Source organism: Bos indicus, chromosome 1 (genome assembly GCF_029378745.1).
Source record: "Bos indicus isolate NIAB-ARS_2022 breed Sahiwal x Tharparkar chromosome 1, NIAB-ARS_B.indTharparkar_mat_pri_1.0, whole genome shotgun sequence".
NCBI classification, from domain to species: Eukaryota; Metazoa; Chordata; class Mammalia; order Artiodactyla; family Bovidae; genus Bos; species Bos indicus.
Window position 1 is genome coordinate 81,753,493 of NC_091760.1, and position 25,084 is coordinate 81,778,576.

At 42.4% G+C, this 25,084-nt stretch overlaps 1 protein-coding gene across 1 annotated transcript in view; it reads left to right on the plus strand.

The window, feature by feature from the left end:
* The window catches only part of ETV5 (ETS variant transcription factor 5), a 59,331-nt gene that overhangs the window by 12,123 nt on the left and 22,124 nt on the right, over positions 1-25,084 (plus strand). The window contains exons 6-7 of the mRNA XM_019958448.2: positions 16,340-16,469; positions 17,365-17,655. Coding sequence (XP_019814007.1) covers positions 16,340-16,469; positions 17,365-17,655 — 421 coding nt within the window. The remainder of the gene's footprint in view (positions 1-16,339; positions 16,470-17,364; positions 17,656-25,084) is intronic.

Consider the following 25,084-nt stretch of genomic DNA (forward strand, 5'->3'; position numbering starts at 1 on the left):
AAGACCAGATCCTGGAAGGCCTACCCCACGTTTCCTAATCTGAATTTTAGTAGAGAATAATTCAGTGGTGATCACGTCACTGTGCTGGGGGTACCCTCAGAGTCAGAACATTTCTGCTTCTCCCCAGCTTCCTTTTCTTTCCTTCCCCACCAGCCTTGAAATCTTTATTTCTTGGGGAATAAGGAAATAGCAACATAGGGCTTTAATGTAGTGTGTATTTTGACATATTAAACATAGTCCCCGCTTCTCAATTCACATTCCTGTTGAAGCAAGAAGCAACCAGTTTCTCTTAGGCTCTCAGTGTCCAAAAGCAGAGAACCCCTGTCTTTTGTTTCTTCACCTCTGTCTGAGCCACGGCATCCTTCTCTGCACGCAGCCAACCCTTGGGGAAATGTATTTTGCTCACCACCACTCCATTCTTCTTGCCTCCCTACCCTGTTCAGCAGCCCCCAACACCAGCCTCCAGCCTGCAGGGAGGTAAGTCCGTAACATTAGTTCTAAGAGTCCTTGGGGTGACCTAAGGGGTGAATAGGAAAAAAACGAGCTAGGGCCATTTTTCATTTTCTGATTCTGTTAAAATGCAAACTCTACCCAAGTCTTCCCAGGCTGCCTCTAGATTTTGTGCAGCTAACGCTGTACCCCAGTAAGACTCTGTGTGAGGGGTCAAGTCACACTGTAGGCCCTCTTCACACACTTGATGCGTTTCTGCGTTTAGGAGCAGCAAAGCTGTAGATAAAGAGGAATGATTCTCTCGGAGGGGAAGCCACTTTCCTTAGGGTTTGAGTTTCCTCCTGTTACATTTTTAAGATGAATTTTAAACTTGAAGGTAAAATTTTCCACAGTGATTAAATCCCACTTCAAGTATTGTTGCTGCTTTAATGCCAGTTTGGATGAGAATCAAATGAATTGGGAATAAATTATAGAAGGGCTGTTAAAGAAGGCTTGTTTTGCATTTTTTCTCTATGCAGGAGGATTGCCCTGTTTCCCTCTTTCCTGACTGTGTGTTCCATCTTGAGCAGCCCCTCATGGTAGAGTCTGCTGTGGCTGACGGAAAGCCTACAGTGAGGGAGGCCAGCCCTTCGCCTCCAACAGAGCTGGGAGAACAGGGCTGTCTCTAGGCCTCTCTCTCTTGATGGTGAAAGTTAAAGAAGTTGTCTATCATATTGGTTTCTCCACAGCCCAGAGTTTGCGGATGTGACACTCTGATGCAATTAGAATACACGTACTGTGCAACATTCTCTGATGGCAGAGCCCCGAATCTACTAATATGCAACCTACTTCAGTCAGAGTTGGGCCTCTTCTTTTCTAAGCTCCTTTTTCTCCCTTTCATTTCTAACTCTTCAAGGCCTCTGGGTTTCCATTTTCAGAATTCTAAAATAACAGCCCTAAATTGTTAGGATAAATGAGTCGCTGGAAGAAAAGGAACTACACAAACCCAAGCTGTTTCAAGAATAATGCTGAAGTGTGGCAAGAGTGTGAACTTGAAGGAAGTCAATCTGAAACTAGTTCATCTAGGTCAAAAAAATCAACCTGTCTACTACCATTGGCATTAGATTATCTTCCTTGTTTGAGAACACCCGTTTTGTGTTTAGAAATGACTATTTGAAAGATGCAGTTTTGTGCTGAGCACATGTAGCTGTTCAGTAATAGGTCCTCTTTCTGACCTGCAATTCCCTTCTGTGAGTCAGGACATTCCTGATTTAGTACATTCATCCAAGGTGGGTTCCTCTTACTAACATGACCACTTCTTTTGGGAGGAGAAAAAAGTATTAAAGAGTCTTTTCCCATCTATTTTAGCCAGACTTAGAATAGAAACCCTTAAAAAAAAAAAAAAAAATCACCTGTCATTACTGTTAGTACTAGTAGAGGTGAAGAAAGGATAAGGCCAATATCCTAAATTCCAGTTAGAAACTGGTCCTCCTAGTCGATAACCAAGGACATGAGCAGCAACCTCCTTACCCTGGCAGACTCGCCCCTGGCCCACAGGTCCCCCTTGAGGACTCCTTGGCCATTCAGTCTTCCCTATGCTTAGCCCATCACTTTGACCTCTTCCCAGCTTCTCCCAGCGTTTTCAGCCCCTTTGCAGAAGAGGTAAATAGACGGCCTTGAGGCCCCCTTCTCTTCCTAGCCAAAGCTATGCCCCCTGCCCACCCTTTAGGACTTGGGCATCTTCCTTGACTTGGGTCATGATTTTTCCTCTCTGGAGGGGGGAATAAAGAGGTAGGGGGAACCTGGAGCACCCCCTGGAGACTAGAGGACCCCACACACATTTTGAGTGGTCAGCCTGGGTGGTGCAGTTCTACCTTTTGGGTTGCAAGCGTACATTAATACCTGCCAAACTGACTTCCACGGGCAAAATTTAGTTGTTCATCTTTGCCCAATGGTATTTCAGCCAGCGGCTGCTGTTGCAGGAAGAGGCAGTGGAAGAGGAAGGAAACTTGGTGGGATGATGTAATTAGTCATTGAGCTGGGCCTAACAGAAGCAAACCTCCAAATCACCCACCTCTCCTCCCCATTATATGAATTTACTAGAAAACATAAACGTGCATGCATGCTAAGTCGCTTCTTTGCAACTCCATGAACTGTAGCCCACCAGACTCATCTGTCCATGGGATTCTCCAGGCAAGAATACTGGAGTGGGTTGCCATGCCTTCCTCCAGGGAATCTTCCAGACCCAACCCATGTCTCTTATGTCTCCTGCATTGGCAGGCAAGTTCTTTACCACTAGCGCCACCTGGGAAGCCTCTAGAAAATATAAACATTCTAGTTCAAATAAGATCCCATCCTAGTAAAAATGCCCCCAATAAAGCCCTTTCCTATAAAGTATAACCCCCTTGTCCAGTCAGTTCCTCTTTTCCACAGAGAAATTAAAATCCCTTTATAAGTAAAACTGCCACTTAATCTTTTCCTGCTTTTACCCTAGCCGCAGGGCTTTGTTTGGAGGTCTAACAGAAGCTACAACCTGGGGGCTCCTGAAGCTAGAGCTTTGGTATCTTCAGAGCTGGAGTTCTCCATTGAGAACTCCAATATATTAATATCTAATATCTCCAAGATACTAATATGTTGTGTCATATATTTTACATTCCAGGGAACAGTAAGAGCATAAAATACCGTAACACCAGTCCCGCCCAAACACAAGTTGGCAGCATGTTACTCTCCAGAGCCAGTATGAGCATCGCAGCTTCTTGTCATTGAAGCCAACCCCATGTGAAGCCTTTCCCCCAGAGACAGCAGCGTTTGGCAAGCCCAGTACTTGGCTAGGACACAACCTAGACCCGTATCACTCTTGTCAGCTTGAGTCCATAGCAGAGATTTAGGGTCATCCCTGGTAAACAAAATGGAAGAGGGGCTTACAGAGCATGGTTTTAACTTCTTCGTGGTATCAATTCTGTTGTCTGATTTAAAACCCAGGTGGGAGACATTCTATCAATAACCCTTAATTCCCGTCTTCCAGGAGAAATTCCACTGCCTTTGCAGGTGACCTCTCAGGAGTTTCAGATACTGCTCTCTACTGATGCTATTTATACCTTTTCAAAGTTGGGCCATTTTTTTCTTTTTGAGCTCCTTTTTCTCCCTTTCATTTCTAAACTTGTATTCAAGACCTCTAGGTTTCCATTTTCAGAATTCTGAAGTAATCTCATGTCCCTGCTAACCCTGTTTTTCTGCCCATCCCATTTGTGAACTGATAGGGGTCTCTCTGGAGACAGTCTCCATACCTGTGTTAAAAACTTTTTATTTTATATTGGAGCATAATTGACTAACAATGTAATGTTAGTTTCAGGTGTACAGCGGAGGGATTCAGTTATACATATACATGTATCTTTTCTTTTTAAAATTCTTTTCCCATTTAGCTTATTACAGAATACTGAACAGAGTTCCCTGTGCTATATGGTAGGTTCTTGTTGGTTATCTATCTTAAATATAGCAGTATATACACACCCAATCCTCAGTTTCCCCAGTGGCTTAGCAGGTAAAGAATCTACCTGCAATGCGGGAGACTCAGGTTTGTTCCCTGGGTTGAGAAGATTCCCCTGGAGGCGGAAATGGCAAGCTACTTCAGTATTCTTGCCTGGAGAATCCCATGGACAGAGGAGCCTGGCAGCTACAGTCCATGGGGTCGCAAAGAGTCAGACACGACTGAGAGACTACTCATGCATACACACACACATGCATTAATCCCAAATTCCCAATGCATACCATCTTTCAAGTAAGTGCCTATCATTTTTTATATAAACTCACCAACAAAGTATTCCTGGACTTATATTCCCCCAAAGGTTCCTGCCCTAGAATTTCCAAGTATTGATACTTGGTATAACCTTATTTACTCTTATGAGTAAGAGAAGTGTCTTCTGCCCTCACCTCTTTTTCCACTGTAGCAAGACCTAGCTCTGCTTCTGCAGGTTATTATTTCGCTCTGGTATTCCCTAGCCATCTTCATGCAGAGTTGTCAAGATTCAAATCTTGCTCTTGGGTTGTTTCTGTTCCAATACTGTGTAATTCTAACCCTATTTGTTGGGATCTGATAGCCTTTTCCCGTAGTCCATACCACGATAATAAGTTCAAAGACATTTTTCTCAAGCTGACCCATATTACCCCAAATTTCTAGCTCTAAATCATGAAAAGTAGAGTGGTTTTGTTGGGTTTTTTTTGTCCACACCCCAATTCCCGAAGCCTGTCTTATGCTGACTGTAGGTTTTTCCCGCAACGTGGAAGAAATCTGATTCCTGGCACCAGATGTTCTAGGAACTAGCTTTATCAGTTTCTAATTTGGCTCTTGTGTTATTTATTGTACAGAAGATGGTATTGGCCATATAGGGAGGACTTCTATAGTTGTTAATTGATGAATTCTGCTACTTCAGGGTTGATTCTTTACCCTAGGGCCCTGAGATATACCACGAGGGTAATTAATATCCAGTCCTTTGGTCCTCACTGAGAAACAAGGAAGTAATAAACTGGAATAATCAACACCATAATTCCCTACCACCATGATTAATCTCTAGTCTAAAACCCTGAATATTATTGTTACTCACCATAAACCTTGTAGTTCTATTTGATTTCTTAAACTATGTAAATTTATTAGTATGATGGAAAACAGATTACTTAAAATCTTGAATACTATTGCTGTGACAATCATGAAGAGATCTTTTTCTATACCTGCTGCTGCTGCTGCTAAGTCGCTTCAGTCGTGTCCAACTCTGTGCGACCCCATAGACGTCTGGCAGCCCACCAGGTTCCCCCGTCCCTGGGATTCTTCTGGCAAGAACACTGGAGTGGGTTGCCATTTCCTTCTCCAGTGCATGAAAGTGAAAAGTGAAAGTGAAGTTGCTCAGTTGTGTCCGACTCTCAGCAACCCCATGGACTGCAGCCTACCAGGCTCCTCCATCCGTGGGATTTTCCAGGCAAGAGTACTGGAGTGGGGTACCATTGCCTTCTCCGTTTCTATACCTACTGATACTAAATTCTATCCCAGAACAGAAACCTTGCTTTCTCCATGTAGGACTTTGCCCAGGACAAATATAGCTGTTCTTGCTGTTTGAGATTCAGAATGAACCTACCCGGAAATCTCAGCCCCTCGATGTGGTCTGCTCACCCAGGTGTTGGCTGCACCAGACGTTTGTCATATTTCCCATGAGTTATATGGAGAGCCTTGTTTCCAGCCCAGAGTCCTGCTGCCATTCTTGATTCCCAAGACAAATGCACAGAGGATTCTCTAAGCCAACAAACTTAACACAATTTAGGTCTTAAGCTCCACCCTTTTCTGATCACTTATCCTAATAAGCTAGGTTGGGCCAGTTGGAGCCCCCAGAAACTCTTGTGCCTTTCTCCCCACCCCCAGGTGCTCAGGGCCCCAAAAGACCAGGTCACCCAATCCCAACCTCCTCTCTGGGCCCTGGCCGTGCTTAACCTCTTTGGGCAGAAGGAACCAAACCAGCTGCTTAGAAGGAAACATGAAGGAGAACACTGAGGAAGAGAACTTGCATTCCTTCTGTCACCAGCACAGGTTGGTGATGGCTGCAGGCTGCCCTCCTGAGGACTCCGGGGATGGAATCTGAGCTGTCCTGTCTTCTGGTTGTGTTCTAAACCTGTTATGCACGTACATTCACAAGGAGTGGGCATTCTCTATTTTATTTTTTCCAAAAATGCTTTGTGATCTTGAGTTGAGCTTCTGTTTTAGTTCCTGTTGAATGTGTTATTAATGTGTATACGAAACTACTGGTTGATTTTACTTTTGTTACTGTTTTGTACTTGTGTAATTGTGGTCTTTTTACCCAGCAGCTGTAGAGGTGGCATGGACAGTCGTCATGGTGATAACAGTGGCAGTTTATTTTTCCCTCTCAGGTGTTCCCTTCTCCTTTCTAAGTGGGCCAGGGCCAAAAAAATATTTGAGAACCACTGGCTTAGATGTTAGAGTATGACAACATTTGTCCTTGTGTAATTTTAGATTCCTGGGGCTGTATTATCCAAACATGGTAAAAGGTACAGATAAACAGGACAGTCTTCTTCAGGTTTGGTAATAGGCCAGGGGTGACTTCCTTCGTGTGTAAGGGCATGGTTTTGAAGTTGTTAGCACGTCTGCTGACCTGTTCAGTCAACCGTAAGATAGGGTTTTTTCTCCAAGTATCTCAGAGGAGATGATATAATAGCCATTTTATTGATTTTTTTTTTTCAAGACATATTGCTGCATTTACTTCATTTCTCTATATATTCTTCCCAAGTTATTGGAAAGTTGCAAGCTTTATCACATTTCACCCCCAGATACTTCAGTGTGCATCTCAAAAGACTGAGGACATTCTTCTACATAGTCTAAGAAAATTAACTTTTATTCAGTAATACTCAGAATTTCCCAGCTGTCTTTTATAACTGATATCAATATTGTTTTTGATCTAGAATTTAAGAATTGTACATCAAGCTTATTGTTACATCTCTTATATCAGACAAGAATCTGCCCACCTTGCCCTCCTCCCCCCAGTAACACTGACTGTTTCATGTTTTTGTTTTTTTTTGAAGAGTCCTTGCCAGCTATTTTGTAGTTGACTTTTTAGGGTACATATTTAAAGGATATGTAGAAACACAAATATACAGAAATGCTGACCTTAGGCATGGAAATTCCCTATGTTGTGGGTTTTCTCACCTCATATCCATGTTATTTTGTTGACCTTAAAACAGTGGTGAAAGAACTGAGTGAGTCAAATGGAGAGGTTTGTGCACATTTGAAGAGAAGGCTTTTGAGGGACTTACAGTTTTTAGCACAGCTTACTAAATAGTTGATTTTTTACTATTTATGGATGATTTTTGCTACATTCAATTTTTTAATTTATGCTTACAAAGGTTAGCACTGTCAGATATTAGAGAAAATGGCAGTCCCCCATATCTCCACCAATTCTACTTTTGGAACTTGTGCCCCTAAATTTGATAACATTTCAAATTTTTATTTTTGGAAACTGTTGCCAGGCAGAAACAGTGCTAACCATCCATTCAAACGGGTTTGAGCATGTCTCTTATTTGGTTTAGAAATCCAAAAGGCATCCAGATATTTTTCCAGATATTTTTTAAGTGCCAGAACCTGTCCACTTAATCTCCCTTGAACCTCTTTTGGTTCCCAGAACAGGGAATTATGGCCTGTCCTTGTCATTTGCTATAGCAATTACAAGAAATACCAAGATTAGGAATATGTTTTATGTTTGAAATGGTTTCTAATCTACACAAAGTAGTAGAAAACTAAAATAAAGACTGATTTCCAACTTCCAGTAATATGGTAGAACTTAAATAAACCTCAGCCTGTCTATCCTTTTCTTACTAACTGGCTGACTATGCTTTGTCTCAGAGTTTGTCCAAGGAAGGCCAGGACTAAGGAAAGTCAGCAGTATGTTGGAAAGTAGGTCTTTTGGGGTTTCTTTGTGTGCAGAACTCAAGGGACACCACATCTAGTGACTTAAAGCCCCCTCTCGTCTTTGCCAGTGGCACCCTGACAAGTTAGGAGTAATCAGGGGAGTAGAGACCACACATGCTCTATTTTGCCAACATCATTTTTAAATTGACATGTCCCTCTGTCTTCTTTCCTGGCATTCTACTCGCCGCCACAACCAAAGAGCAGTACAGGCAGGTGTCTTGGGCTCCCCCTGCCACCATTCTTGGAACTACACAGTACGTATTCCTTACGGAGAAGGAGGTGAGGTGGTAGTGGTCTGAGAAAGGAACAGTGACCCACCGCTGGTGGCAGAAAGAGCAGTAAGCTGAGGGATGAAGCTTCTTTGTAGGATTATGGCTCTGGGAATCCTGAAAAGTCTCTCAACCATGGCCATGTACATCCGCACCACGTTTGTTTACAAGCGCTATGAGAGGCTCTGGAGACATGGGCTGGCACTGGGGCATAGCCGCAAGACGTGCCATGTGGAGGCAGATGTTGGTGTTCTGGTCAACTTGCATCATGAGACACAACCTTCCATGTACAGTAAGATCATGGCTGTCAGGCGTAACCAAATAAGGTCTGCCCTGAGGTCAGGCCTGCATGCTGATTTGGGACAGATGAGTCTGCTCTAGATGAAGGTAATGAAAATGAAACTGAAGAAGGTGGAGAGGAAAACCCCAAAACAAAACCTTAACGGCAACACCTAAGAGAAGGAGGCCTCTGTGTGAAGCCAAAGACGCAGGACTGGCTTAGTCTCTCCCCGGTCAGACCGCACTATAACTGATTGGCAGTTTCTTTAACATTCAGTATCTATTACAAAAATGCTGTATGTATTCACAACAAAGGCTGTGGCAAATTGAAACTTTGACGATCATGAGGCACCAAAGGAAAGGCTTATTAGACAAGGTGGTTTTTGTCTTTCTGAAAAAATTCCTTTTGACTCCAACTGTCATTCATCGTAACATTCAACAAAAGTGTTTTCCTTTGTTTTGCTCCTCTGCGCTGAAATAGTGAAGTTCACTGCCAGCACTGGCATCGTAGCTGCCTTGGACAGAAGCCACAGGCCTGTACTTGTGGGCAGGAAACAGATTTTGTCAGAGGGAATTATTATTTCTCTTGAATGGGTTAGTTTGTCTACTTATTTCTATTTTGAAACAATTGGGTTATTTCTTGAAAGGCTGCTTCTGCACCATCACCGAAGAAAGATTTTCTAAAGCTTGAAGAAATCTTAGTGTTAACTCAGTGGTGCTGTTTGACCAGGACAGGAGCTGCCTTTTTTGGGGGCCGGGCCCCAAGACATGTAGGGATCAAATGTAGTGTGGAGTCCTGACCACCGGGCCACCAGGGAAGTCCCAGGGCTGTTTGTTTAAATAGAAACAACTGAAATAATGCGTGACAAGAGTAGCTTGATAAATTTTCACAAATGGTACAGGCATTTAGATCAAGACCTAGAATTTATGAGAGTGAGGAAACTCTATGTACCCCCTAAAGAGGCACCACCCCTAGAGACAGGAGTAACCGCCATCCTGACTTGAAACACCATAGAATAATTTTGTTTCCTTTTGAATATTATTGTAAATGGGGTCATGTAGTATCTGGCTTTTTTGGTTTTTGTGAGACTCCCTGTTAAAGCTTGATTGTAATTTCTTCATTCTCATTTCTGAGTACTGAGATTTTGTGGTGACTGCAGCCATGAAATTAAAAGACGCTTACTCCTTGGAAGAAAAGTTATGACCAACCTAGATAACATATTGAAAAGCAGAGACATTACTTTGCCAACAAAGGTCCATCTAGTCAAGGCTATGGTTTTTCCAGTGGTCATGTATGGATGTGAGAGTTGGACTGTGAAGAAAGCTGAGTGCTGAAGAACTGATGCTTTTGAACTGTGGTGTTGGAGAAGACTCTTGAGAGTCCCTTGGACTGCAAGGAGATCCAACCAGTCCATTCTGAAGGAGACCAGCCCTGGGATTTCTTTGGAAGGAATGATGCTAAAGCTGAAACTCCAGTACTTTGGCTACCTCATGCGAAGAGTTGACTCATTGGAAAAGTCTCTGATGCTGGGAGGGATTGAGGGCAGGAGGAGAAGGGGACGACAGAGGATGAGATGGCTGGATGGTGTCACTGACTTGATGGACGTGAGTCTGAGTGAACTCCGGGAGTTGGTGATGGACAGGGAGGCCTGGCGTGCTGGGATTCATGGGGTTGCAAAGAGTCGGACACGACTGAGAGACTGAACTGAACTGAGATTTTGTTTGATATTGAGCCTATAGATAAATTTGAGAAGAATTAATATCTTTATAGTATCAAGCCTTCCAGCCTGTGAACTGATGTATTCTTCTATTTATTTAGAATTCTTTGATTTTCCTCGGGGTTTTATAGTTCAGTTTAGCTACCTTGCATGTCTTTTATTAGATGTGTTCCTAGGTATTAGATGTGTTCCTGGGTATTTGATGCTATCTGTTGCTATTTTAAATGTATTTCTTTAATTTCACATTGTTTAGGTTACTATGTATGTAAGTCATTCTTTTTATGTACTTGCCTTGTAGCCAATGATCTTGGTAAGTTAGCTTATTGATTCTCATACTTGGTGGATACTTTCATATTTTCTATGTACCCACTTGGCAATAAGTGATTGAGGTATTTTTCCTTCTCTTTTTTCCTTTTATTCATTTTTCTTAACTTACTACACTGGCTAGGATCAGGCTTGATTTTTGATCATGGTGTCAGATAGAAAAATCTTCTAAGGAGTTTCCTAGTAAGAAAAGGAACTATGAAATTAAGTTGGTTGATTTGTGAACATCCTATGTAAATTTTAAATGGTGTTATGGTGGTCTACAGAGCAACACATTGTACTTTGTAGTGCATGCCCACGGATGTAGACATATCTTATCAGCCAGCCAACCCATCTTTCCTACCCCTGACAAGTGGAGACTCTCATTTGTGTATGGATCCTTAACAGAGTTCTGATAGTCAAGTAGAGGTCCAGAGAGCCCGCTCACAGTGTTCTTGTCTCAGAGGTGGCATTTAGGAGGGAATTGTCAAGCAACAGCTTCAGGAGGGGCGGGGCATTTGGGGGGTGCATGAGGGTATCCACAGCAACAGTGTGGCATCTGACTGGTCAATGACTGGCTGTAGATGCCAGGTCTTCCACAGTGCCTTCAGCTATCTGGAAAGATTTTGATTAGCTGGACAATAGAAGGGGGAATGAGATCTTATTAGATGGAATACTAGGACGGGAGGCAAGGACTAAGAAGTAGAAACCACTAGAATCAAGAGATGTTTGTTGCTAGTAGGAGGGAGGGAGGGAACCTGAGCGTTTTGGGGACCTAGAGACAGGAGAAAGTGTAAGTCCTTGAGTGGCTTTAGATGTGTCAGGCATGTCAGCAGCTGGAGAGTAGAGTACTCGAGGATACAGACCCCGAGAACTGGCAAAGAGCATTCCTCTGCTTCTCTGCAGTTGTCTTCTTTCTCCATCTCTTTCCCTATTTGTTCTAATCCCTTTTTGATTTAGTCCTTTTTGCTCAGGTTCCATTTGGGAGGCAATATAATGGAATGACTGACAACTGATGGGTATACTGACCACTGAGAGCTATGAGACTTTGGCAGATTACCTTTTGAGCCTTGATTTTTCTTATTTCTAAAATGGAGACAATGAAAGCAGCTTTCTCACTGGGTTCGGAAGATTGGATAAAATAATGTTAAGTAAACTAGCCAGGGCCAATGATAAGGGATCCGTCTGGTTGCCTCTTTCTTGGTCTACCTGGTTCTTTTCCAGAGGTATTAGTTATCCATTGTTCTTTTGTTCTAGAACACTTTCTCTTAATAAGGTGTAATGTGGTATTTTTGTTGTTTTCATTGAAAACAGGGTTTATGTCCTCTTTTTGATGAACATAGTGGGTGAGTGTAGTATCGCCCATTTCTGACAATGTGGTAGATGACTGAGATGACAGTTGGGGGCGCTCTTCCTTCCTTTCCTCTCCAGTATCAGCAGCTTCAAGACCTCAAGCCATTCCTTTAACTCCTTTGGTCCTCAGGGTCCTTATCCATAACTGTAAAGGCCTAAATTAAGTGGACTATCAGATAGACTCTAGTCCAACTCTAATTACATTTATCGGAAGATGCTAGAAGTCAGATCCCTCACTAAATTATGCATGCCATGAGGAAAAGGACCACCATGTCTGTTTTGTTTACCAGCATATCCCTAGCACCTTCAGGAACCTGACCCATGGAAGATGCTCAACAAATGAATCAATGGATGAATGAATGAAAGAAATCTTTACAATAAGGAAGGTGGCCCATATTTGCCAGAAATTGTTCATAGGACATCATTGGCTTTATGGGTCCATCTTCTGTAACTGACCTTAATTAAACTCAAGTTTTCTGTTGTAGAAAATGTTTATCAATTCAAATAGTCAAACAGCTTTTTTTTTTTCTTAAACTTCTTCAGGAGTTCATGCTCCTCTTTTAATTGTGATTCATTGCCATGGTTTATAGTCCTCAGTCTCTGTCATGGTTTAGTAAGTCACCTGTGTGAAGGTAAGTACTCTATTTTTGAAACCATAGTGTATGATTATACAACATCATAGCACCATCTGCAAGATGCTGTGCCATTTTCTCTATTTCTCAGATCAGATCAGATCAGATCAGCTGCTCAGTCGTGTCTGACTCTTTGCGACCCCATGAATCCCAGCACGCCAGGCCTCCCTGTCCATCACCAACTCCCAGAGTTCACTCAGACTCACGTCCATCGAGTCAGTGATGCCATCCAGCCATCTCATCCTCTGTCGTCCCCTTCTCCTCTTGCCCCCAATCCCTCCCAGCATCAGAGTCTTTTCCAATGAGTCAGCTCTTCGCATGAGGTGGCCAAAGTACTGGAGTTTCAGCTTTAGCATCATTCCTTCCAAAGAAATCCCAGGGCTGGTCTCCTTCAGAATGGACTGGTTGGATCTCCTTGAAGTCCAAGGGACTCTCAAGAGTCTTCTCCAACACCACAGTTCAAAAGCATCAATTCTTCGGCGCTCAGCCTTCTTCACAGTCCAGCCTTCTCAAGGCAGCATCATATATCTCATTTTACAAAGAGGAAACAGGTTAAAAGTTACGAGCATTCCTTGGGCTTCTACTTTCCTACTTAAAACACATGCATATGACTATCAGGCTCTTTCATACATCCTCTGACCCAGCAACCTCTCTGTGGAGACTGAGCATCCTTCCTTACCCCTCAAACGGCCCCTTCTTGGCTTTCCTGTCCATTATCTGTGAAACTTCCAAATCTCATTCCTGCCACATTGCCCTCTCTTCTCCCTCCTTCGAATGGTTGACTCCCAAGGGGAAAAAAAATATGACTAACATCATGTCTAGCCTTCAAAGGTAAATGTGGACCCTGCCATCAAATTTTAAAAATTAATTCGAAATATAACCCCTGAATCTTAGTAGAGCTTGAAGGGGAAAATTGAAGGCAAAAGGAGAAGACGACAGCAGAGGATGAGGTGGTTGGATAGCATCACTGACTCAATAGACATGAGTTTGAGCAAACTCCAGGAGGTAATGAAACCTGGCGTGCTACAGTCCATGGGGGCGCAGAGAGTCAGATGCAACTTAGTGACTAAACAAGGATACTACAGACTGGGGAGCCAATAGACAACAGAAATTTATTTCTCACTGTTCTGGAAGCTAGAAGTTTGAGATCATGGTGCCGACATGGCTGGGTGAGGGCTCCCCTTCATTGACTTGTGTCCTCAGACACCTGTGCCCTCGTGATCTAATCATCTCCCAAAGGCCCCTCCCCCTAATATCACATAAGACATTAGAATTTCAGCGTATGAATTTGGGAGGTTACAACAATTCAAACCACAGCACTCATTTACTTCTTGAACTCCTCCTTTGGATAGAGAACATAAGATTCCAGGTAATAGGACAGTTATGGTATGAGAGAAGGTACCATATAATGTAGAGCCCAAATGGTGTGGTACACACTAGGAGTGCCATGTAGATGTGAGGAAATTAAGACATCAGAATCGGGCTTCCCAGGTAGCACTAGTGGTAAAGAATCCACCTGCCAGTGCAGGAGATGCAAGAAACGTGGGTTTCTTCCCTGGGTTGGGAAGATCCTCTGGAGAAGAGAATGACAACCCATTCCAATATTCTTGCCTGGAGAATTCCGTGGGCCGAGGCACCTCGTGGGCTATATAGTCCATGGGACCTCAAAGAGTCAGACACAACTGAGCGCCCACAGATATCAGAGTTAGCCAAAACTTAAGACTTTCAAAATGGGTATATGGTATTTCTGCAGACATTATAAAAGTTTGCTTTCTGGAAAACTTTGGTTTACCCTCTGGTATTAATCTTGTCAGTAGAACTGATAACTTTTATAATACCGTGAAAATGTCAAAACATTTCTGAAGCCTGAAATGAGAAAATTGAACAATGCTATTGCTGTTTACTCTCCAAACTTAGGAGAAACAGTGATTATAAATGATTTTCTTAAAATAAAGTCAGAAAAGTACTTTCTAGGACATGTAACTGCTGCTTATGTTGGGGCATCATCACCAGTCCAAAACTTTTATGACAGAAGACTGGTAAGAGGAGAAGCAATGACCCAGGAGCAGTGCCGAGAACCAGAACATCCCCTGCATACCCGACTCTCCCTTCTCGTTTACCAACAGCATTCTAACAAGAGCAAGCTTAGCCATTTTCTGTGTCTGAATGTCTGAAAACATTTGATAGCAATTGAGGGTTGGCTGCCATGATGTCACCATCAAAAAAATCACGAGAGAGACTCTAATGACTTCTAAATATAATCTGCCAGTTCCGAACTTATTTTGTGTGTTTGGGAAAAGCAGTTGGCGTTTTGTAGGAAAGGAATTATGAAAACCTGCCCTTGCCAGTCAGTCACTGGCAGGACTTTGCTTTTATAAACTTGTCATCTGTGATCAAGTCTTCAGTCTCATTTGTTCACTTCTGAGTCCAGAATTCAGGGTTGGAGGAAGCACCTGAGAAACCAGTTGGCAGAAAGATTGTTCAGTCTTAGAAAAGAATTGTCATTTCACTAATTCTACCTAATATAAATCACTAAGAAAACTAAGCTTCTGGAAGATGGCTCAGGAGTAAACATTGAGTGCAACAGAAAAATTCGGTGGTCACCAGAGCACTAAGCACTGTTAGCCATTTAATGAGAACTGCAATCCAGTGGATAACAGCCGGTAGAGAAGCTTAACTCGTTCCTTTCCCTCTCCCTCCCACAGCCAGAAGACAATCCTTACAGTACAGCGTCTTCTAAGAGTTTGCCCTTCTACTTTGGGTAAAGCACCCTCTTTAAAATGAGTTAGCTCCTAGATACATTTGAAAAACTTAACTCCTCTGCTGTCTCAGCATCACATATGGAATGTTCGATCGACTTCCATACAAAGCAGCAGCTCTGTATACTATCAATTTAGGAAGAGTAATTGGCACCATCTGTGAAAGGACTGGTTCTGAGCGCCTGCCCTTCCTGGTAGGGCACTGGAAAGGCATGAAGCAGACACGAGCATGGAGGTTTTCCAGGCCTCCCGTATGCAGCTAGCCTCTCCTCGTTTGTGGTTTGGGGTCCATCGTTGTATTCCTTTGCTTTTGAAAATTTGAGATTGACGTGTACACACTGCTGTATTTTAAGTGGATAACCAATAAGGACCTACTGTGTAGCACAGGGAAGTCTGCTCAATGTTATGTGGCAGTCTGGATGGGAGGGAAGTTGGGGGGGAATGGATGCCTGTATATGTATGGCTGAGTCCCTTTGCTGTGCGCTTGAAATGATCACAATGTTGTGAATCTGCTGTACTCCAATATAAAATTTAAAAGTTTTTGAAGTGCCCCTAAAGATTGGGTATTTCTTACTCAGAGCTGATATTTACAGTTGCTTGAGGAAGGACTTTAAAATCATATTTTTTAAGTCATATTTCGTTTGTATATACGCCTCTATTTTTTTTTTTTTGCCATGGCAATTTGAAGCCTTAGATAAGCTAACGTGTAATGTCTACCAGTATATTTTTGGGTGTTTTGTCCTTTTCCGAAACAGAATTGTTCTTGTCTGCAATCCTTGGCATTCTTATCACACCTGTGTTTTTCTTGAAGCACCATCACCTACAGGATCTTTAAGGGCTTCAGAGCCTCCAGGCAGTGGACCCAACATAGAAAAAGTTTGCGGGGGTGGGGGTGGGGGTGGGGGTGGGGAACCTTGGCTAATTTAAAGTGTCAGATGATGATTTCTGACTTTAAAGAACTTTTCATTGGTTTTAGATGGAAGGCTCTGTGTTAAGTGTTTGGCTTCCTCTGGCGTGTGACTGGACATGAGTTCCAAGAACAATCAGCTAGTATAGGGTTTGCAGAAGGAAGCATTGTGCTCCCTGTTAATCACTGTCCTCTCTGTCCCTCCCCTCATCCCTCTTCTGATTTCAGTGGTGCTTCATGCCCCACCTCCAACCAAGATCAAACGGGAGCTACACAGCCCCTCCTCTGAGCTGTCGTCCTGTAGCCACGAGCAGGCTCTCGGTGCTAATTATGGAGAAAAGTGCCTCTACAACTATTGGTAAGTGGAGCCAGAGAAAGGCTGGCCAGGAAGTGGCCGGCTCGTTGATTGTTTCCAGTATTATTCAGCAGACGCTCAGTGTAGCACACCCGTCTCTGGTGGCAATATAATGATCCTCTAGCTGTAGCCAGTCCAAATGGGCTTTGTCTGCATGTAACGTGCAGAACTGTTAAATCAGCCCTGCAGGGGACTGATTTCATGGGGCCCTGAGCCCTCCCAAGGGAAAGAACCCTGAATGCTGGGCTATTTGATCTGTGGCTTCAAGGGAGGGACTATATGCTCCTTCATGTCTATCATATGTTAATGTGAACTTTAAGCACCAAAGAAGTAATCTTCACATCAGAATATATGAAGAAAATCCCCATGCCAGTGCCCTTTACTTAAGAATATCCAAGCCCCAGGAATGAAGCTTTAATTTTAAATCATTCTTTGCTCTAGAAGATAAACATAGATCTGCCTGAAAAGGGGAGGAGAAGCTTTGTTAAGGGATGTTACAGCAGAAAATTCAAAGGTTCTTGTTCCTGGGAACCCTGGAATTCTTGGGAGAGGGGGCCAGAAAACTCCCCCAGGACCTAATTTCTCCCCTCATCAATCCACCCCTGCACGCGCATACATGGAGAATTCTTTTAGAAAAGGGGAAAAAGGAAACCGGAAGCTGAGGCTAAAATTATCTTTGAGAAGAATCACTAGAAGTGTTAAACAAGTCCCTGTGACGCAGTGTGCTTGTCACTTTTCAGAGGTACAAATATTCCCTCGGGGCTGCCAGCAATTTAACTATGTTAATGCTGTCATTTCCTGGCAACCGTGGGCTGCAACCTCAAGTTCTGCTGGACCTGGTGACCACGCTAATGGCTTCATTGCGGCTAAATGGTTCCTTCTCTTTTTCTGTTTACAGTGCCTATGATAGGAAGCCTCCCTCTGGGTTCAAGCCATTAACCCCTCCTACCACCCCGCTGTCTCCCACCCATCAGAATTCCCTATTTCCCCCACCTCAGGCAACTCTGCCCACCTCGGCGGCACATGCCCCTGCAGCTGGCCCAGTCCCAGGTGTGGGCCCCACCCCCACCCCTCATTCGCTTCCGGAACCTGGACCACAGCAGCAAACCTTTGCGGTCCCCCGGCCGCCACATCAGCCCTTGCAGATGCCAAAGATGATGCCTGAAAACCAGTATCCATCAGAACAGAGGTGGGTGCTGATCTGGGCTTCCTTTACCACCTCCTCCCACCCCTCTATCTCCCAGGGCGAGGGGAAGTAGTAGTCATTTGCCAGGTACCTATAAAGCTCTCATTTCACTGAGGCATGTTTTGAGGTAAGACTACTAATAATATGAATATGACCTGTTTATATTATCACTTTGGGGCTTCCCTGGTGGCTCAGTGGTAAAGAATCCCCCTGCAATGCAGGAGACTAGGTTCGATCCCTGGGTCAGAAAGATCCCCTGGAGGAGGGCATGGCAACTCACTCCAGTATTCTTGCCTGGAGAAGTCCATGGACAGAGGAGCCTGATGGGGTCACACAGAGTCAGACACGACTGAACGACTAAACAACGTATCACCCTGCTCCTAAGGTACTGCAGAGGGGATATAGGCCTTGCAACACCCTTATGAAGTAGGTATGGGAGAGGTGGCTGGTACTCTTCCCCATTGTAGAAGCAGAGGAAGACGGACCTGCTCAGGATGTTGACCCTGTCTGTTGACCTTGGCTGAGGGCAGCTTCGCTGGCTCCTCATTGGATACCACCTGCTAGAATCATACCTTGATTTATGCTACCCATTAATACTTTATTACCTTTTTACTTACGTATTAGGGAAGATTGCTGAGTTATCGGAGGTGTTATTACTCATTTGATTTTAATACATTTTCACAGTAGGGGGATTACCTGAGGACTGTTTCTTTTTTTTTTTTTTGGACTGTATTTTTAATTTTCTACTTTTGAGATAGAGATCTTGATTTCACTCCAGGTATTTCTGCATTCTTAATAAGGAAATAGAGGCATCAGAATAACTTGTCCAAAGTGATTCATTCTCAGAAAAACTAAGATGTAAAAGGAATCTACTCTGCAAGCACCAAACTTAACCTCTTAGGTCCCAGCCTTTGAAGTTCATTATCTGTGGTATTCTAGAACTTTGCGTGCTTGTGGCCTTCCCGTAATACAGGATATTCTGGGGGCCTTTTTTGTTTCAGTCCCTCTGGAATGAAGTGATAAGGTAGGCAGGTAGTTATCTGTGGTTACCAATGGCTACAAGGTGATGACTATTGTTTGTCCTTTCTTGCTCTGCTTGGGGGAGAGGAAGAATATATAAGTTATCTTCCTCTGGCCTGGTCCAACCCAGATGCCTGCTGGTATTTAATTGGAGGTCACTATTTCTAGATGAAATGCAGAAAAAAGCAAGTACTCTTGTCTGGTTCCAGTTCCCTTCCCCCTTTGCGGTGAAAGTCACCATAAAGAACCACATAATTTGTCTGGTTAGTGTTTATCCCCCTGCTGATCCAGGGGCCGTGAACACCAATGGTATACAGGGCCTGAGGGGAGAGAGTGTTGACTGGCTGGCTGACCACTGGCTGGCTCAGTGGTGGGCCTCAGTTTCCACAGGAAGCCGCTTCATCTGAAGGAGGCAGGTACCTCAAAGTGTGTGTTAGTCACTAGCTTGTAATAACAGTTGTACTTCTTTAAGAGAATTTGGAAATTTGGAATTTTAGTGTAGAAATTCCAGGGGTTTTGTTTTTGTTTTTTAAAGCTGGCAACTAATTCAACTTTACTGCTGTAAAGTATTACAGCAGTAATACTTTGCAGACTAAACAAAATCTGTGGGCAGAATCACCCCTGAGGCCTGCCAGTTTGTGAACGCAGGCCTGGATACCATTTTTATTTCAATAATTTCGGTTTTGTGTTTTTAAACTGTCTTTTCTGATTGTATGCAGAGATTAGTAATTGAAGAGGCGGGTTGAGGTGGGGTATATATTTTGTATTTGAAATAATTAGCCAACTTTAATTTGTTATACCATATGTAAAGGGAAATCACTTTGTGTTAAATCTCTTATTCATATTTTCCCTTAATCCATTTCATGTGCAGAGAGCCTGTGTAAACAGGTTGTATCAATGGCTCACTGAACTGGGGGAGAATCTCCTATTACTAATTCTGCTGGTAGTTATTCATCTTCCTGCAGCCCTGGAAGATAGGATGCCTTAGTCTCAGTGATAGAGTAGCTTTGTCTCCAGGCTACCCGGCCTCCTCCCGAAAGGAGGACATTTGATCCCTGCGATTTGAGTGTCTGTCCTCAGGTATCCAAAGGCAGGAGCCAGAAAGTAGATATTTCTTTTAGGGGGCAATTCCTCCCTGAAATCTGCCTTCCATCTTGCACTCACCTCCCCTTACCCCTCCGCCTTTAGGAGTGGTGGGTCTGAAATCAAGACCTCACCCACACACAGAGTGATACTGAGATCTTTAACAGAACTGAGGTGAAGGGCAGGTGCCTGCATAGATAAAACACAAACAAACATGGGCTCTTGGGCTTCTGTACCAGAGCACTGTATTATCAGATCTGAAGGTGTACTAGAGGAGTCCTCAGCGGGGGATTATTAGTAGTGTAGACTTCTTGCTCTACTCCAGAGATGGAGTTGTGGGTCTGGGGCAGGACCTGGAAATATTACTGTCGTACTTTGGGAAATCATGGTGTACCCCTGTCTTCTACCCCCACACCTAGACAACTTTTTTTTTCCCCTAAGAATCAAGTGCCCAGTACTCAATTTTGTTCTTATTGTGCTTGTCTATTATTGAGATAATGATATCTGTGTGATGCAAAATACACCAAAAACATGACAAGTGATTATGCTTGTAGATAGAGGATTGCACACAGAAAATGAGACAAACTAAGATCTGTAGTCCAATTCTGGCTCATACTGTAAAGAATCTGCCTGTGGTGTGGGAGACCCAGGTTCAATCCCTGGGTTGGGAAGACCCCCTGGAGGAGGGCATGGCTACCTACTCCAGTATTCTGGCCTAGGGAATTCCATGGACAGAGGAGCCTGGCAGTCTATAGTCCATAAGCTCACAAAGAGTCGGGCACAACTGAGCCACTAACAACACAATAGAAATTGCAGTCAGGTATGATAAACTCCAGTACTCTTGCCTGGAAAATCCCATGGATGGAGGAGCCTGGTAGGCTGCAGTCCATGGGGTTGCTAAGAGTCAGACACGACTGAGCGACTTCACTTTCACTTTCATGCATTGGAGAAGGGAATGGCAACCCACTCCAGTGTTCTTGCCTGGAGAATCCCAGGGACAGGGGTGCCTGGTGGACTGCCATCTATGGGGTCGCACAGAGTCAGACACAACTGAAGTGACTTAGCAGCAGCATGATAAACTTAGTAACTACACATTTAATAACTTATGCCTGCTTGAAACTGGAGTAGATTAGTTAGTAACTGGAGTTTTTCTTGTGCTTTTAAGTTAGAGGGAATGTTACTTCAAAATTAGCCCCATAACAAAAATGTGGTATTTTGCAGGATAGAAGGAAATTAGTCTTATCTGAGATTTTCTAAATAGCTCTGTAACAAAGGCAAGATAAAAACAAACAAAATGTATCTTACAGATTAAAAAAAAAAAATTAGACCTCAGAGCATCTAAAGGACTTCCTAAAAGTCACATAGCCAAATACCAGGTCCTACCTTTAGAAACCAAAAACATAAGTACCCCACTTTGGTTATGCTTACAGGAGAGGGGTTGCTGACAATGTACTAAAAGCTAAGTAAGGGACCTTGAAAAATCATTTCAACCTTGAATTTTATCCATCTGTTTCTTTAAACTAGCAGGACTTTCTCTTAAAACTACAAAATCCCACTTAATTCCTACATCATTTATCTAAACCCATGTTGTCACACCTTTATTTTTTGTTTTGCTGAGTGCCTTATTCCTTCAATTGAGTAGAACAAGTTCTTTTGAGGTTTAAAAACCATGATGTATACCCCTTTCTTTAGACCATATTTCGCTCAATATCTTGTCTTCAATGTGTTTATTGACAGTGATTGTTTGCTAAGACTATATAATCTAGTCAGTTATATTCTTAATGTTTTATATAATCAGTATATAATTCTTTACAACTCAAAATTTGCTTTAGGAGATAAATACTGTATTTGAAAGCCATGATTTATATTCGTGATTTCCTCCCCCCAAAGAGGAAAAAAATGCCATGTAATTTGGCATGTTCAGACATGTTTCATTTACCCTTAAAGACCAGCTGCTCCTTGAAAAGGAGGACTGCTTCTCATTCAACCTTCCCACTCTCATAGGAGTTTATTGTGCTGTTTACAATGTGCGCAAAAATCTTCCTATGTTATGCCCATAGTACTAGCCAGATATGGTATAAAGAAAAACTGTCATTCCATCTCAAGTTGAGTCCCCGCAGTTCAACTGAAGAGATTCCTCTAAGAAATGCAGCATCTAGAAATTTGGGGAAAGATTGAAGGCAGGAGGAGAAGGGGGAAACAGAGGATGAGATGGGTGGATAGCATCACCGACTCAATGGACATGGGTTTGAGCAAACTTCGGGAGATAGTGAAGAACAGGGAAGCCTGGTGTACTGTAGTCCATGGGATCGCAAAAAGTTAGACACGACTTAGCGACTCAGTAGGAATTTTGAAATCCACTGCACACTCACGTGACAGCAAGAAGCAAAAAATCAAAAAGCAAAATTTAAGAAGATAACCCTGATGGGGAAATCGTCTGCTTCGGGCTTCCATGGTGGCTCAATGGTAAAGAATTCACCTGCCAGTGCAGGGACATGGATTCGATCCCTGGTCCTGGGGAGGTCCCACATGCCTTGGAGCAGCTCAGCCCCATGCACCACAACTACCGAAGCCCACGTGCCTAGAAGGCTGTGCTCTGCAATGAGAAAAACCCCTGAAATGAGAAGCCCACGCACTGCAAGAGAGTAGCCCCTGCTCACTTACAACTGGAGAAGGTTCTCGCACAACAATTTTTTAAAAAATTCCCTTTTTAAAAATCCTCTACTTCTTGATGCTCCCTACGGGCATTAGTATTGCAATAGGCTATCACGCTGAAATTGATAGTCAGAACCCAGTCCCCAGAGTCATCAAGAAAGGGTCTGTTGTCTGAATGGCCTGTTGAGAAGGTTCTCTCTGTGGTTGTGATCAAAACTTTAGAGCTTAGAGGATGAGCTTACATTTTCTATAATTGTGATTTAGTAGAAAACTACTTATTCCCTGAAGATGCTAAAGAGACATAATATATGCAGGTTTTTCTCTTCTCCTTTCTCTCAGGTCTACCCTAATTGTTCATTTTTGTCCTTCACATTTTCTAGTTTTTAGACAGGGAAGAACCTGACAGTGAGTCACACTTGTAGCCTGTCAGACACATCCCTTTCATGCACTCCTGTTAACAGTGTGTTATGTGTGACAGCACAAATTCACTTTAGTGTCCGAAACTGAGTTTCATAGATGCTTAATGGAATCTTCAGCAGACTGAGTTGTGTACTTCTAGTCAGACATGACTTAGCAACTAAAAACAACAACAGTTACAGTATGGGAAGTTTTTAGGGTTCTGCATCTTAAGAGGGCTCATTTTCTGCATTTCCTTATGTTTAAAATAGGGTTGTTTTTGTTATACCTTTTATTAAGCTGAAGAAAATTTCCTTCTATCCCTAGAATGCTGGGTTTTGTTGGTTTTCTTTTTTAATATGAATACATGTTGAATCTTATCAAATGCTTCTTCTGCCTCTATTGAGATCAAATGAATAGCTCTCCTTTAATTTTTCTATGTGGTGAATTACACTGATTTTATATGAAACCAATCTTGTATTCTTGTGATAAACTAAACTTTGTTATATATAATCATATATACATTGCTGGGCTAGGTTTTCCAACATGTATTTAGGACTCCTGCATCTGTATTTATGATTGAGAATGATATATAATTTCCCTTTCTTATATTATCCCTGTTGGGTTTTAGCATTGAGGTTATTCTCACCAGATGAGTAATGATATTTTCCTTTCTATATATTCCAAAATAGCTTGTGTGAAATTGGGGTTTTTTATTCTTTGAAATTTTGGAAGAATTTACCAGTACAGCCATTGGGGCCTGATATTTTCTTTGTGGGAAGATTTTTAATTACTGGTTCAGTATCCTCACCTTTTATGGTCTTGGTCTGGATTTCTGTTTAGTTGAGTGAATTTAACAAATTTTTCTAGGAATTTGTTTCACAAGTTTTAGAAATTGGCACATGGTGTTGCCTGGTGGCTCAGCGGTAAAGAATCCGCCTGCCAATGCAAGAGACGTGGGTTCGATCCCTGATCTGGGAAGATCCCACATGCCACAGAACAACTAAGCCCATGTGCATTAAAAATGAAGAAATAAAAATTGGCATAAAGCTGTTCCTAATGTCAGCATGCTGCAGTCCATGGGGTCACAAAGAATCAGACGTGACTGAGCAACTGAACAAAAGTGCCCTTTTAACAACCTCTATAGCATCATCTGTTTATCCATTTTTCATTTTTTATTCTATTTATCTAGACTGTGTTAGTCTTAGCAGGTTATATCACTTGTCTTTTCAGTAAATCAACTCTAGATTTGCTTGTTCTATTGGATACTTTCTATTTCATTGGTTTCTGCTCCTACTGAAATTTTCTATATTTTTTGTTTATTCTGTTTTAGCTTCTTTGGTTGGCTAACTTGTAGCTTCTTTATACTCTAAATACATGACCAAATAAGATTTCTCCTAAGGCTGGGGTGACCATACCTTCAGTTTTTCCTGGGTCACATAGCTTGTGAAAGTAATTCCTGATAGCTTTTCTTTTTACTCCCCAAAATACCCTGGTTACAAGTAATCGATTATTTGATCTCCCTACCAAGTCCTGCTTTAGCTATACCCCACAAGTTCTGACCCGTGGTATTTTAAAAATTCAGTTTCAAGTATTTATTATTTCTTCAATCCTAGAGTTCTTCAAGTGTATATTTCTGAATTTCCAAACTTAAGTTTTCTAGCTGCCTGGACTGTATGATATTTAAATGTCATCAAGAAGGTATTTAAAAGCAATTATTGAAACAATTGTATGAATAATATAGGCTCTGGAGTTGAACTGATTAACAGATCTGAAATTGAGTCCCAACTCTGCTACTTCCTATCTATATGACCTCAGGGAGGCATTTAACTTTCCCAAGCTTTGGTTTCTTTATCTGAAAATGGGAGACTACTAGATACTTACCACATAGAATCATTGGGTGACTTAATCACATTGGCATAGGGAAAGTACTCAAATGTTAGCTTCCATGACAATCTTGTTTTAAAAATCACTTTTATGTTCCATAAAGAAAACTACTAAAGGAATCTTCCTAAAATGATATAGATACTATTACCTATACACTTTTAGCTCTTTGTTTAAAGTTTTAAAAATGTAAAGTTCTCTACCCCTAATCTTTTCATCTTTAGACTCATTAATGTTGTATACATAAAAAACTAATACTTTTACCGTCTAATCTCCTGGGAAGATCTTGTGTTTATATCACCTTCCATATTTGATCTTGAAAAATCAAATATCTAGGCCTTTAAAAGGCATACTTGGTTTCTCATCTCTGTGTTCTATCACAGTTTGGATGGGC